A 12,979-nucleotide genomic window follows, 5' to 3' on the forward strand; every position below is an offset into this window, starting at 1 on the left:
CTGTGCCCCTCAGCCCAACCTGCACCCTCTCCAATCTGGGACCCCTCAAGGGATGTCCGACTGCCCGTTTAGGCCCGATCCCATTAGGATCGGGCCTAAACGGGCAGCCGGACATCCCTCTCACAATCCAGGACTGCTGGCTCCCAACTGCTCGCCTGCCTGCCTTCCTGATTGCCCCTAACTGCTTCTGCCTGCCAGCCTGATCACCCCTTAACCACTCCCCTGCCAGCCTGATTGCTCCTAACTGCCCTCCCCTGAAGGCCTGGTCACCCCTAACTGACCTTCCCTGCAGACTTGATTGCCCCCAACTGCCCTTCCTTGCAGGCCTGGTCCCTCCCAACTGCCCTCCCCTGCTGGCCTGATCGCCCACAACTGCTCTCTCTTGCAGACCTGGTCCCTCCCAACAGCCCTCCCCTGCTAGCCATCTTGTGGCGGCCATCTTGTGTGTTGGAGTGATGATAATTTGCATATTACTCTTTTATTACATAGGATTAAATAATGTCACCCCAATAAATTTAATAAAAAATAAAAAAAGAGAATTTTCCAAGGGGAAAACATTCTTAGTTTTTTAAATGGTTCTCCAGTGAAGGTCGATAATTTTCTGGACTCTATCCAGTTTTTATGTAATATTGCCAACTACGATGTAAGACAGCAATCAAGGATTGTCGAGTTTTTAACTCAATTTTTATAACACGGAGTTCCAAATTATTTGTTAAATGCTAAAATAGATCTTGTGTTTAAAAATTTTTTAAAGTGTAATTTTTAACTAGTTAGCATGACCTAAATTTTCTATGTAAGTTACAGGAATAGCTCAATGACTGGCATAGCAGTGACAGTTAAACGTGACTGTATGGAGAAAGGGTAGAGGAAGAATCCTTGGGAAATGCCAACTCTTACGTAGCAGGAGAGCAAATCCAAAGGTAGGTAAGATTGCAAGTCTCAGCAGGAAGTGAGTGGTATAAAAATACATTTCTCTATAGTAAATGACTCCAGATTGTTCTAATTTAATTATTAAGGTCTCACATTTACTTATTTTTTTCTATTTCTTTGTGAGGCTGTGAAAATGTCCACCATGAATGACCTGTGACCTATCCTCCAGCTTTTCTGTGAGTTAAGGGGGAAACTATTATATATAAAGTGTTTTTACCTTATCTCATTTAATGCATCAACTCTACAAAGTACTATTATCCAACTGTATTAAAGAAAGGAGGCTTTAAAGAGCCCAAATAAGTTATCCCAGATCACAGTCACTAAGAGTGGAGTGGAACTGAATTTGTTCTATCTGACACAAAATCAGTGTTCTTACCCAGAAGTATTCCAGCACTAACAACAGAGTTAACAACCAACTTCAGTCAACTTTTTATCATCACCATGCACTAGCAATTTTAAACAATGTCAGTTAATAAAGAACTTCTCTCAACTGCTAATGAATGCCACTGTTCTCATACCATGATAAGCTTCACAGTCATGTTTTTAGATTAAATGAGGCAGCGGAGTCAAAAGATTCGATATTTAAGTCACTAATCTAGTTTTCTTCAAACTTAAAATGAAAAAAAAAAAAGTTATTGTGCTTATTATGTTCCAGGCATTGTGCTACAGGCTATACAGATATTATCTGATAATCTGCCCAACAACTCTGAGGTACAGTTATGCACTGCTCAACAATGGGGATATGTTCTGAGAAATTCTTTGTTAGGTGATTTCGTCACTGTACAAACATCTTACCCAAATCTAAATGGTAGAGTCTATGACATACTTAGGCTATATGGTACAGCCTATTGTTCCTAGGCTATTAGCCTGTACAGCATGTTACTGTATAAAACAATTGGTGATTAAAATGAAGCACAAGAGAAAATGATGCAATCAAGAGACATTGTAAACATACATGAGCTGTATTAGGCATACTGTTTTATCGCAAACTTTTCTTTTTAATAAGTAGAAAGAGTACACTCTAGAATAACAATAAAAAGTATAGCAAATACCTAAATCAGTAACATAGTCATTTATTATCATTAACAAGTATTATGTACTGTACAGTGCAATAGGTTTGTTTATACCAGGATCACTAGAAACACGTGAGTAATGCATTGCGCTACAACCTCATGACAGCTAAGGCTTCACTAGAAGATAGTCATTTTTCCAGCTCCATTATCATATTATTTTGACCACTGCTATACATGCAGTCTGTCATTGACCGAAATATCATTAGGTGGCACATAACTGCATACAACACTATTACCAATAACAATAATACCTATCTCCACAATCATGCTGATTGCTCTGTGTGTGTGTGTGTGTATAATCCTCTCTAATAAAACAGTAATATGCAAATTGACTGTCACTCCAACACACAAAATGGCTGCCCCCATGTGGTCAAAGACGGCTGCCCCCATGTGGACACAAGATGGCTGCCACAAGATGACCAGCAGGGGAGGGCAGTTGGGAGGGACCAGGCTGCAGGAGAGGGCAGTTAGGGGAAATCAGGCTGGCAGGGGAGCAGTTAGGCATCAATCAGGCTTGCAGGCAGAAGCAGTTAGGGGCAATCAGGAAGGCAGGCAGGCGAACAGTTGGGAGCCAGCAGTTCTGGATTGTGAGAGGGATGTCTGACTGCCCAGTAGGATCAGGCCTAAACGGGTAGTCAGACATCCCTCAAGGGGTCCCAGATTGGAGAGGGTGCAGGCTGGGCTAAGGGACAACCCCCCCCCATGCATGAATTTCATGCACCAGACCTCTAGTGTATATATAATGGGCCATTTCTAGAAGTGCACAAGCTGGGCAATCTGTGTGGGCAACTAAGAGGTAGCACTGTTTACCTCTTGTACAGGACACCTGAGATATTGTTCAAGACAAAAATTTCAAAATTCAATTGTGACTATCATCAGTATAGAGTACGCTAGAGAAATCCCAACCTACATGAAGAGCACTGGACTGCTACCCCATTTGCCCTACCCAAGGAAAGGGCCTTAACATATCTATATATATAAGAGACTAATATGCTAAGTGGCTGACCATCTGACCGGTCACTATGATGTGCACTGACCACCAGGAGGCAGACGCTCAATGCAGGAGCTGCTGAGCTGCAGTGACTTGGCAGCGGCAGTTCTCAGATGACACACCCCGAAACCAGAGAGGAGGGAGCCCGATTCCTCGCACGGCTGCGCAATTCCACTTTCGGCCGTGGGTTATGTTGTTGCTGGGGCACTGTTGACCCCAAATCTGGTTTACTGCACACCTGAGTTTGTGTTCCACACCCTGTATGACAGCAACTTTGCAGAGTGCCCTTTAGCACTCTGGGACCCCTCAGGGGATGTTGGAGAGCTGGTTTTGGCCCGATCCCCGCAGGACAGGCCAAGGGAACTCACCCGCCGGAGGGACCCCGCTCACTCCGCAGAAGCCTTTCGAGCCAAGGCGCCACCCCAGGTGCGGCTGGCCGGGGAGGGATCATGGGAGGTTGGCTACAGGGCATGTCCGGCCCTTTTCACCCAGTCCCGCCCCGCCAGTCACCTTCTAATTAATTTCCTTTCAATGTGCATGAATCTGTGCAGGGGGTCACTAGTTTATAAATAAAACATTACTCTAAGTGACATGAAATAAAATTAATCATACTTGTCTGATTTACATGTGCTAACAGTTTTTAACTATACAAAGCATCTAATATCCTATAAAGAACTGGGGAATAACAAATTCCAAACAACTAGTAAGCTCCAAATATTCAAAAGTTTTCACAAAGAAAGCTAGTCCTGAGTTTTAAAGGGCACTCTGCAAAGTTGAGTTGCTAACAGAGGTGGTACTCCTTTTAGGGAATGTTTTGTAATTTTGTGGGAGATGCTTCTAACCATCACAATAATAATGGGTAGAGGAGCTTATTAATAGAGGGGTTGGATCAAGAAGCTAACAGTCCTGCAGAGTGTGGGACAATCAGTACAATAAAGAATTGTTCTCCCCCTCTAGGATGGACTTTAGGAGGTCCTACTTGATAGCTATGTAGGTGAAATATCTGTTTATAATTATCAAAGCCTAGAACCTAATTCCATTTTACAATGTGTTTATACAGTTTTAAGAGTTACTGAATTTTCCCAAAATGCAATTACTATGCAATTTAAAAGAGACTATACTTAATTTTGCTCAGAAATTTCCCAAGACCTATATATTATGTCAGAAAATCATGTCACCCATGACAATGCTGTCTGTGGTGTTTGAATTACCAATTCTATTTATAGTGTCTGTCTACTTCATTACATGTTGTGTAGCTAGGTCCAAACATTTTTTTATATTGAAATGAATATTATTCTATTAAAAATAATTGTATTCCTCTACTTCATTATATGTTGTGTAGCTAGGTCCAAACATTTTTTATATTGAAATGAATATTCTATTAAAAATAATTTTATTCCTCTTTTAAGGCACCATATTGATATTTTATTTAAAAAATTTTTCATATTGGTATTTTCTAAGCTATGAGTCTAGTTATGAATCTCATTTAGGATAAAATTCAGGATATAAAGGCAACATTACAAAATATAAAAAGGAGTAATGAACTTGAGTATAACTGTTGCAACACTTAATGTTATTACATGTCCAATATAGGAAGAACTCTATAATTTATAATTGAATTATAAATCAATCTTTTCTAGCTATATTTATATATAGTAAGGAAAACCAATAACAGCATTATTTTAAGATATAAGAAACAAATTCTTATTTAATACTAGAGGCCTGGTGCATGAATTTGTGCACGGGGGGTGGGGGGGCGAGGGAGGAAGGTACCACAGGAGGTTGGCTGCCAGCCCCAAGGAGGGAGCCGGCCCCGGCCCCCCTGGGAAAGGGGCTGCGTCTGCCAACACCCACTCCCGGTTCCCTGTCCCCCACAACTGCTCTCTCCTGCAGGCCTGGGTTCCCCCCAACTGCCCTTCCTTGCAGGTCCAGTTGCTCCCAACTTCCCTCCTTTGCTGGCCTGGTCACCCCTAACTGCCCTCCCCTGCAGGCTTGATCGCCCCAATTGCCCTCCCTTGCAGGCCTGGTCCCTCCCAACTGACCTCCCCTGCTGACCATCTTGTGGTGGCCATCTTCTGTTCACAAGGGGGCAGGTTCTTTGACCACATGGGCGCAGCCATCTTGTGTGTTGGAGTGATGGTCAATCTGCATATTACTCTTTTATTAGATAGGATAGAGGCCTGGTGCATGGGTGGGGGCCAGCTGATTTGCCCTGAAGGGTGGCCCGGATCAGGGTGGGGGTTCCCTTGGGGCGAGGGGCGGCCTGGGCGAGGGGCCTGTGGTGGTTTGCAGGCTGGCCATGCCCCCCTGGTGACCCAAGGAGAGGCCCTGGTATCTGGGATTTATTTATCTTCTACAATTGAAACTTTGTAGCCTGGAGTGGAGCTAAGCCTTCTGCTTGCTCCGTGGCGGCAGCCATTTCTGTTGGGATTTATTTATCTTCTATAATTGAAACTTTGTAGCCTTAAGCGGAGGCCTGGGCCAGCCAGGGTGTGTGGCAAGTTTGGCTTCCTCCATCGCTGGGGAAACCCAAGCCTCCCTCCTGCTCTCTCCATGGCTGCAGCCATCTTGGTTGGGTTTATTTGCATACTTGCTCCTGATTGGCTGGTGGGCGTGGCTTGTGGGTATAGCAGAGTGATGGTTAATTTGCATATTGCTCTTTTATTAGATAGGACCAGTAACCCGTTGTGTGAAATCGTGTGAGACGCGGCCTCACTCCTGCTGCCCTGGCCCCGCTGTGTGCGCCACCATCTTGTGATGGCGTTATGGCATGAGGGTCAATTTGCATATTACATCTTTATTATACAGGATATAGACTAGAGGCCCAGGGCATGAATTCATACACGGGTGGGGTCCGGCCGGCCGGGCCCCAATGGGGGTGGATTGGGGCCAGGCCTGTCGGGAAGAGGAGATGGCGGGAGATTGGCCGGCTGGCCCACCCTGATTGGGGCCCAATCAGGGCCAGGCTGGCTGGAGGGAGGGGCTGTGGGCAATTGGCTGGTGGGCCCGACCCCCAATGGGGTGGGCGGCACCGATTGGGGCCAGCAGCCAGGGGGAGGGGCCATGGGTGGTTGGCCGGCTGGCCCTGCCCCTGATTAGAGTGGGGGGTCGATTGGGGGTGGAGCTGCCTTGGGGGAGGGGCTGCGGGATGATTGGGGTGATGGCCGATTGAGGGCGGGGCCAGCCTGGGGAAGGGGCTGCAGGAGGTTGGCCGTCCGGCTCCGCCCCCTATTGGGGTGGGGGTGCTGATCGGGGGGGGGGTCAGTGGCTGTGGGAGGTTGGCTGGCCAGCCTCACTCCCGATTGGTATGGGGGGGCCGATCAAGGGCAGAGCTGGCTGGGGGGAAGGGCTGTGGGCCAATCAGGGTGGTGGGGGCTGATTGGGGGTGGGGCTGGCCGTGGGGAGGGACTATGAGTGGTGGGCCAGCTGGCCTTGCCCCCAATGGGGTGTGCAGGGGCTGATTGGGGGCCAGTAGCCTGGGGGAGGGGCCATGGGTGAATGGCCAGCTGGCCTTGCCCCTGATCTGAGTGGGGTGGCCCATTGGGGGTGGGGCTGGCTGGGGGGAAGGGCCATGGAGGGGTTGGCTGGTCATCCCGCCCTTGATCAGGGTTAGAGAGTCCGATCAGGGTCAGGGACAGCTGAGGGGAGGGGCCACGAGAGGTTGGCCGGCTGGCTCCACCCCCCGATCGGGCCAGTTTGCTGGCTGCAGTGGGTGTCATAGTGACTGGTTGGTGGCTTTTTATATATATAGACTAGAGGCCCGGTGTACGAAATTCGTGCACTGGGGAGGTGTCCCTCAGCTCGGCCTGCGCCCTCTCTCAGTCCAGGAGCTCTCGAGGGATGTCTGACTGACGGCTTAGGCCGCCTACGCTGTCAATTGGACATCCTTAGTGCTGCCGCGGAGGTGGGAGAGGCTCTCGCCAGCCATGAGCCTGACTTCTGGCTGAGTGGTGCTCTCCCTGTGGGATCATACTGACCACCAGGGGGCAACTCCTGCATTTAGCGTCTGCCCCTGGTGGTCAGTGCACATCATAGCAAACGGTCGTTCCGCCGTTGGGCCAAATCCGGCTCTCCACCATCCCCCGAGGGGTCCCAGATTGCGAGAGGGCGCAGGCCAGGCCAAGGGAACCCACCGGTGCACGATAGGGGCCAGGGAGGGACACGGGAGGTTGGCCAGCCAGGGAGGGACCGCGGGAGGGCTCCAGGGCATGTCCGGCCTGTCTCGCTCGGTCCCAATCAGCCGGACCCCAGCAGCAAACTAACCTACTGGTCAGAGAGTTTGCCCCCTGGTGGTCAGTGCACGTCATAGCGACTAGTCTACCAGTCGACTGTCTGCCCCCTGGTGGTCAGTGCATGTCATAGTGAGCGGTTGAGCAGCCTTAGCATATCATTAGCGTATTATGGTTTGATTGGTTGAACGGCCGACCAGACGACCGGACACTTAGCATATTAGGCTTTTATTATATAGGATATGTAAAGAGCAGGTTGGCTTAAAGATTTTTTTGTCTCCAAAAATAATCGAAATTTAATACTATTCGGGGAAAAAAAGGAAATAAATGTCCAGTTGGAAATACTCCAGAGAATATTCTTACCTTCCATTGCAAAGTTAGAGAGTTTTTCGTCCGATTTGCTATCCTTGGTGGATTAGGTATGTCAGGTTCACAGCTCAAGGTGGTAAAGCTTTCAGTTTCTGAAGGAGTTCCCTTTATACAATTATATTCGGCCTGGACTCTATGGTGATAAAATAAATAGTTTTATCCTGCAGAATCATTGCAAACAGCCCTTCAAAAGCATCACCTTTAAGTACTTGCAAATTAGAAAGTTCCCCTCTAAATGGTTTATTAAGAAAATATGCACATTAAAAGGGTGGCCATTAAAAAGAAAAAAAAAAAAGATAGACTAGTGGCTTTTACCTTTTTTTACTGCAAACCAAAGTAAAAAATACATTTTAAATTTTGGTATCACTGTGTCTGTAAAATATGTATTATCCACAGGCACACTAAAACTACTGTGTGTACACATGTGCAAAACAAGTGTCCTGAAACAATATCCTTAACTAGAGTAATACATATACTGAAACTCTTCTATTCCATTTGATAACATTTAATTTTTTTAAGTGCTGAATATAACGTGCAAAATTAATTACATGATCCAATAATGGCTGCAATCCAGTTTGAAGAATACTAGATTAGACAATACATTGTGTTTATCCACAGGAAGTAGAACTGCAGATTTAATTTAATCATTTAGTAGGAATAATCCACAAATGTTCTTTTTCAAAATGGAGATGACTAAGTAAATGCATTTTACTCAGTCCCAACCAGGGAAGTCCATAGATTTTATAATTTTGGTAAATTACAATGGAAGACCTATGCAGAGTAAAACAGTTTCTAAGTTATCCCCAATTAAATGTGAAATTGTAAGAATTTTAATGTCTGAAACTTGTTCCAAATACCTAAACATAAGTCACATATTATTTGATTCTGTTTTATAAAATTTTCAAAAGCTGGGACAATTTCTAGTGCTAAACTAGATATTGTAGACATATAATAATATATTAACTGTATATTCATTCCAATCCTTATATCCTACAATCAGGGTGACTAATCCTTCAATATAACAACCTAGTTAAAATGTTCTACTTTTGTGGGAAAGTATTAATAATTGTGCCAAAACACCCCTATGAAAGTCCATGTTTTTAATACAAAGTGAATAATTAAATTACATTCTAGACTTTTAAGAAAATAATTAAAAATAACACTACCTATGTTCTATCATAGAAAAGCTACATGTAGGAGGTTTCTTACTTTGCATGGTATTCCGTAGCTGGTTTGAGATCATTTAAAGTGACACTTGTTTCTTCTCCTCTGGGGAAAAAAGGTAATATTTCATTGCCTGGTAAATAAAGCATTTCTGGAGGATATGCATTATGTACACTGTAGGTAATTTATAAAATTCTACTGCTTACTTTACAACCTGTGACCATATTCAAATTCCCCTAATATGGAATTTGTTTAATTAGGATATGTGCCAAACTTAAGTATGTACCTGAATACTACTATAAAACAATTAAGAAATAATTGTAAGCAAATCAAGAAATAGAACCATTTTATATTATTTAAAAAATCCATTTCGCACATAGTTGAAATGAGAAATAACACATATAATACTGAAACAAAAACTACCAAAGTTTTACATGCAGTCTGCCACTATTGCATTTTATTAGAATATAACATGGAACTTTATTTAAAACTAGAAGCCCCGTGCACAAAATTTGTGCACTCAGCGGGGGTCCCTCAGCCCAGCCTGTGCCCTCTCGCAGTCTGGGAGCCCTTGGGGGATGTCTAACTGATGGCTGGCAGTCGGACATCCTTAGTGCTGCCATGGAGGCGGGAGAGGCTCGCCAGTTGTGAGCCCGGCTCAGGCCTTCTGGCTGAGGTGCTCCCCCTGTGGGAGTGCACTGACCACCAGAGGGCAGCTACTGCATTGAGCATCTGCCCTCTGGTGGTCAGTGCACATCAAAGCGACTGGTCATTCCACCGTTTGGTCAATTTGCATATTTGCCTTTTATTATACAGGATGTTACAGTTTAATGAGTAAATAAGAAAAAGCAATAATCATAATTTAAAGTAAAGCATTTCCTATAGCCACTATGACATTTTTATAAACACAACAGTCCTCATCTTCTTAAAATAGTCATTTCATACAACTATTACTTGGTATGTAGCCAACAAACAAGTCTCTTTTCTATTTCTTAAAAAAAAAAAAAAAAATCACTGTTCTCTGCTGTTTCCTTCATCCAAGTTTCTCTCCTCTCCACTTTTTGGACTTCTGCAATCCCCTCCTCCCTGTTTTCCAGCTATCTTGTTTCTCAAATGAAAACCAGTAAATATTATGAGAAAAAAACAACAGGTCTCATTGGTGAAAATGCATTTTAATGAATTGGACAGTTACAGCAGCATCCTCAGAGAGAGACCTTAATTGATGGAGGGTAAAAGAAGTGACTTATTTCCCTCCTGTTCTCTCTTGTCAGGCTGCAAATGGAGGTAAATCCTCTTAAAAAGCAACGATAGCTAATTATACAACCAGTAACACACAAAAACTCCCTTTATGTTGATGGTCCTTTATCACCTATTTACCCCTTAGATAGGGGGTAAAAAAGGGATAAAAGTAGGTAGGTTTGTCTCTTTTAAGAAAAATTAATAGAATAAACACAAGGAAGTCTCAAGAGAGATAGGAGACAACATTTTTATAATCTCATGTTACCAGATGATAATCACTGGGGTAATTTCACTTTCCTTTCTTCCCTATACTAGCTATTTTTGGAAAAAAGACACAAAAAAGGCTGATGTATCCAGTATTGTGTGTTAATTATGATCATTTGAATGACTAACCAACCTCATTTACAATCTTTCTGGTGCTTAAATTATAACTAATAATCAACTTTACTCTATTTTTTTCATTAGAATAAGCAATTTCTATATGAATAAGGACAGAAAAATAATTTTTTATTTTTAAAAATATATTTTTAATGATTTTAGAAAGGAAGAGAGATAGAAACAACAATGATGAGAGAGATTCATTGATAGGCTGCCTCCTGTGCACCCCCCCAAACACACACCAAACACCCTTACTGGGGATCGAGCCTACAATCCAGGCATGTGCCCTAACTGTGACCTCCTGGTTCATAGGTCAACATTTAACCACTGAGCAACACCGGCAGAGCAGAAAAATAATTTATTTTATAACTAGTCAATCAAAAATGTCACAATTTTAGCCACTGACCCTTTCTAAGGCTACCTGATATATAATAAATACACTTTGTAGTAAGAAAAGAGAACTATGATAGGTTTTCAAAATATGATTATTAATAAACCAACATACAAATGAGGAATAATGGCACTAAATTCATTTTGCAATAGGACATGAACTTATACATATAAAAATTAAATCTAACTCTTCAGAGGAGCATTACCATATTTCATGAGGTCGTAATCTAAGAGTTCTCATTTCTGGTCCTGGCTTCTATATATTACAATTTATATTTATGCTTCAGGAAAATGTGAATAGTGAACCATCTGTTAGGGAACCTACTGAAAAATAAAAAAGCTGAATTGGTCAGTGAAAGCAAGGGCTTTCACTGTGTGTACCAGCCAGCATTTGAACTATTTACATTGAAATCACTATCACTGCTCAATTCATAGTTTAAAATAAAAACATGAAAAGAGAAAAGTAGAACAAAGGTAGTATTAAGCTCTTTATGATAAACCATAACTCATATAATGGAGGGAGTAAGATATAACAAATACCTACACATATACACTTTTATATTTCCCATCTTTTCCAGTACTTGAGACCAGAATTTCATAACCATAGAGCTCTGGTATAGTAGTCTCATCTGTTTCGCCGTTAATGAAGCTGGAAGGAGGTGACCAAGTAAGTATTACTGTCCTTGCCTGGATATCTGAGGCCTGCAGAAACACAATATTTAAAAGCTCTTGGAAACAACTGTAACATGCACAATGAACAGTGAAAAATCTAATGGGGCTTCAAGATTAAATAAAATGTATACATGTGTCTACTTACATACAATGGATTACAAATAGAAATCTGTTCATTTGTAGATGAGATATAATTTGTTCTGAATGGGCAGGTGGGTTAAACAAAAGTTTAAAGACCAAAAGGAAAAGACAAAAAACTCAAGAGAAAAATGAGGAAAGGACATGGACTGTCCAAAGATTCATAAATATAAATGGGTAATATATGAAATTATTTGTAACTACATCATAATTAAATACATGTTAACTAAAACAAGATGCCACTTTTTATCCACCAGCATGTGAGGATCTACAATAACATCATATTCCATTTTATGGGAGAAGAAAAAGATTCAGAAAGGTGAAGTGACTTATCCCAGATCACTCAACTCCCGAGTGCACAGCTAAGGCTGAGACTACCTTGATATTCTCCCTCATACACTACATTTGAGTCACATGATTGAGCTTTTCTTCTTTGATTTTGGTTCCTCAAATGTGCCACATTTCAGTTCTTTTCAAATGTTGGCTATTTGCAATAATACCCCCACACTCTCCCACTATCCACAGTGCCTGACCACTACTTTCTCTTTAAATTTCAGTTCAATCATCCTTCCTTAGGGAACTTTGTTCGACATCCCTGTCAAGGTCTATTCCCCCTATTATTACATACTAGAGGCCCCTCGGCGTGGCCTGTGGGAAATCAGGCCAAAACTGGCTCTCCGACATCCCCCAAGGGGTCCTGGATTGCGAGAGGGCGGTTCTCGGGTGACACACGCCAGAATCAGGCTCCCTCCTTTCTGGTTCCGGGTGTGTCTCCCATGAACCGCCACTGCCAAGTCATCACAGCTCAGCAGCTCCTGCGTTGAGCATCTGCCCCCTGGTGGTCATTGCACATCATAGCTACCAGTCAGATGGTTGCTTAGGGTTTTTTTGTTTTTTTTTTAAAAATATATTTTATTGATTTTTTTCAGAGAGGAAGGGAGAGAGAGTTAGAAACACCGATGAGAGAGAAACACCTATCAGCTGCCTCCTGCACATCCCCCACTGGGGATGTGCCTGCAATCAAGGTACATGCCCTTGACCAGAATTGAACCTGGGACCCTTCAGTCCGCAGGCCGACGCTCTATCCACTGAGCCAAACCGGTCAGGGCTAGGGTTTTATATATACAGATTCTTATAGTACTCTCTTTGTTGTGACAACTCATAGATATAGCTTTATATGTACTGCATGATGCTTCATCTATTGACTTAAGTTCTGAGGGCAGAGGCCATGCCTCCCTTTTGCTTTCCATTCTATCTACAGCTTCTAGCACAGTATCTCGCATTTTGTAAATAGTCACATATTTGTGGAATGATTAAGTGAATGAATAAATTTAATTTGGTATTCTAAATGATTAATAAAAAAGGAATTGCCGAAACCGGTTTGGCTCAGTGGATAGAGCGTCGGT

At 43.1% G+C, this 12,979-nt stretch overlaps 1 protein-coding gene across 3 annotated transcripts in view; it reads right to left on the minus strand.

Annotated features, from left to right (window-relative positions):
• FNDC3A (fibronectin type III domain containing 3A) overlaps positions 1–12,979 on the minus strand; it is a 209,224-nt gene that overhangs the window by 46,082 nt on the left and 150,163 nt on the right. For all 3 annotated transcript variants that reach the window (XM_054719803.1, XM_054719802.1, XM_008145575.3), the window contains 3 exons: positions 11,308–11,465; positions 8,802–8,861; positions 7,587–7,725 (listed from right to left, as the gene is read on the minus strand). In XM_054719803.1, coding sequence (XP_054575778.1) covers positions 7,587–7,725; positions 8,802–8,861; positions 11,308–11,465 — 357 coding nt within the window. The remainder of the gene's footprint in view (positions 1–7,586; positions 7,726–8,801; positions 8,862–11,307; positions 11,466–12,979) is intronic.

This window comes from Eptesicus fuscus, chromosome 8 (genome assembly GCF_027574615.1).
Source record: "Eptesicus fuscus isolate TK198812 chromosome 8, DD_ASM_mEF_20220401, whole genome shotgun sequence".
In the NCBI taxonomy this organism is placed as follows: Eukaryota; Metazoa; Chordata; class Mammalia; order Chiroptera; family Vespertilionidae; genus Eptesicus; species Eptesicus fuscus.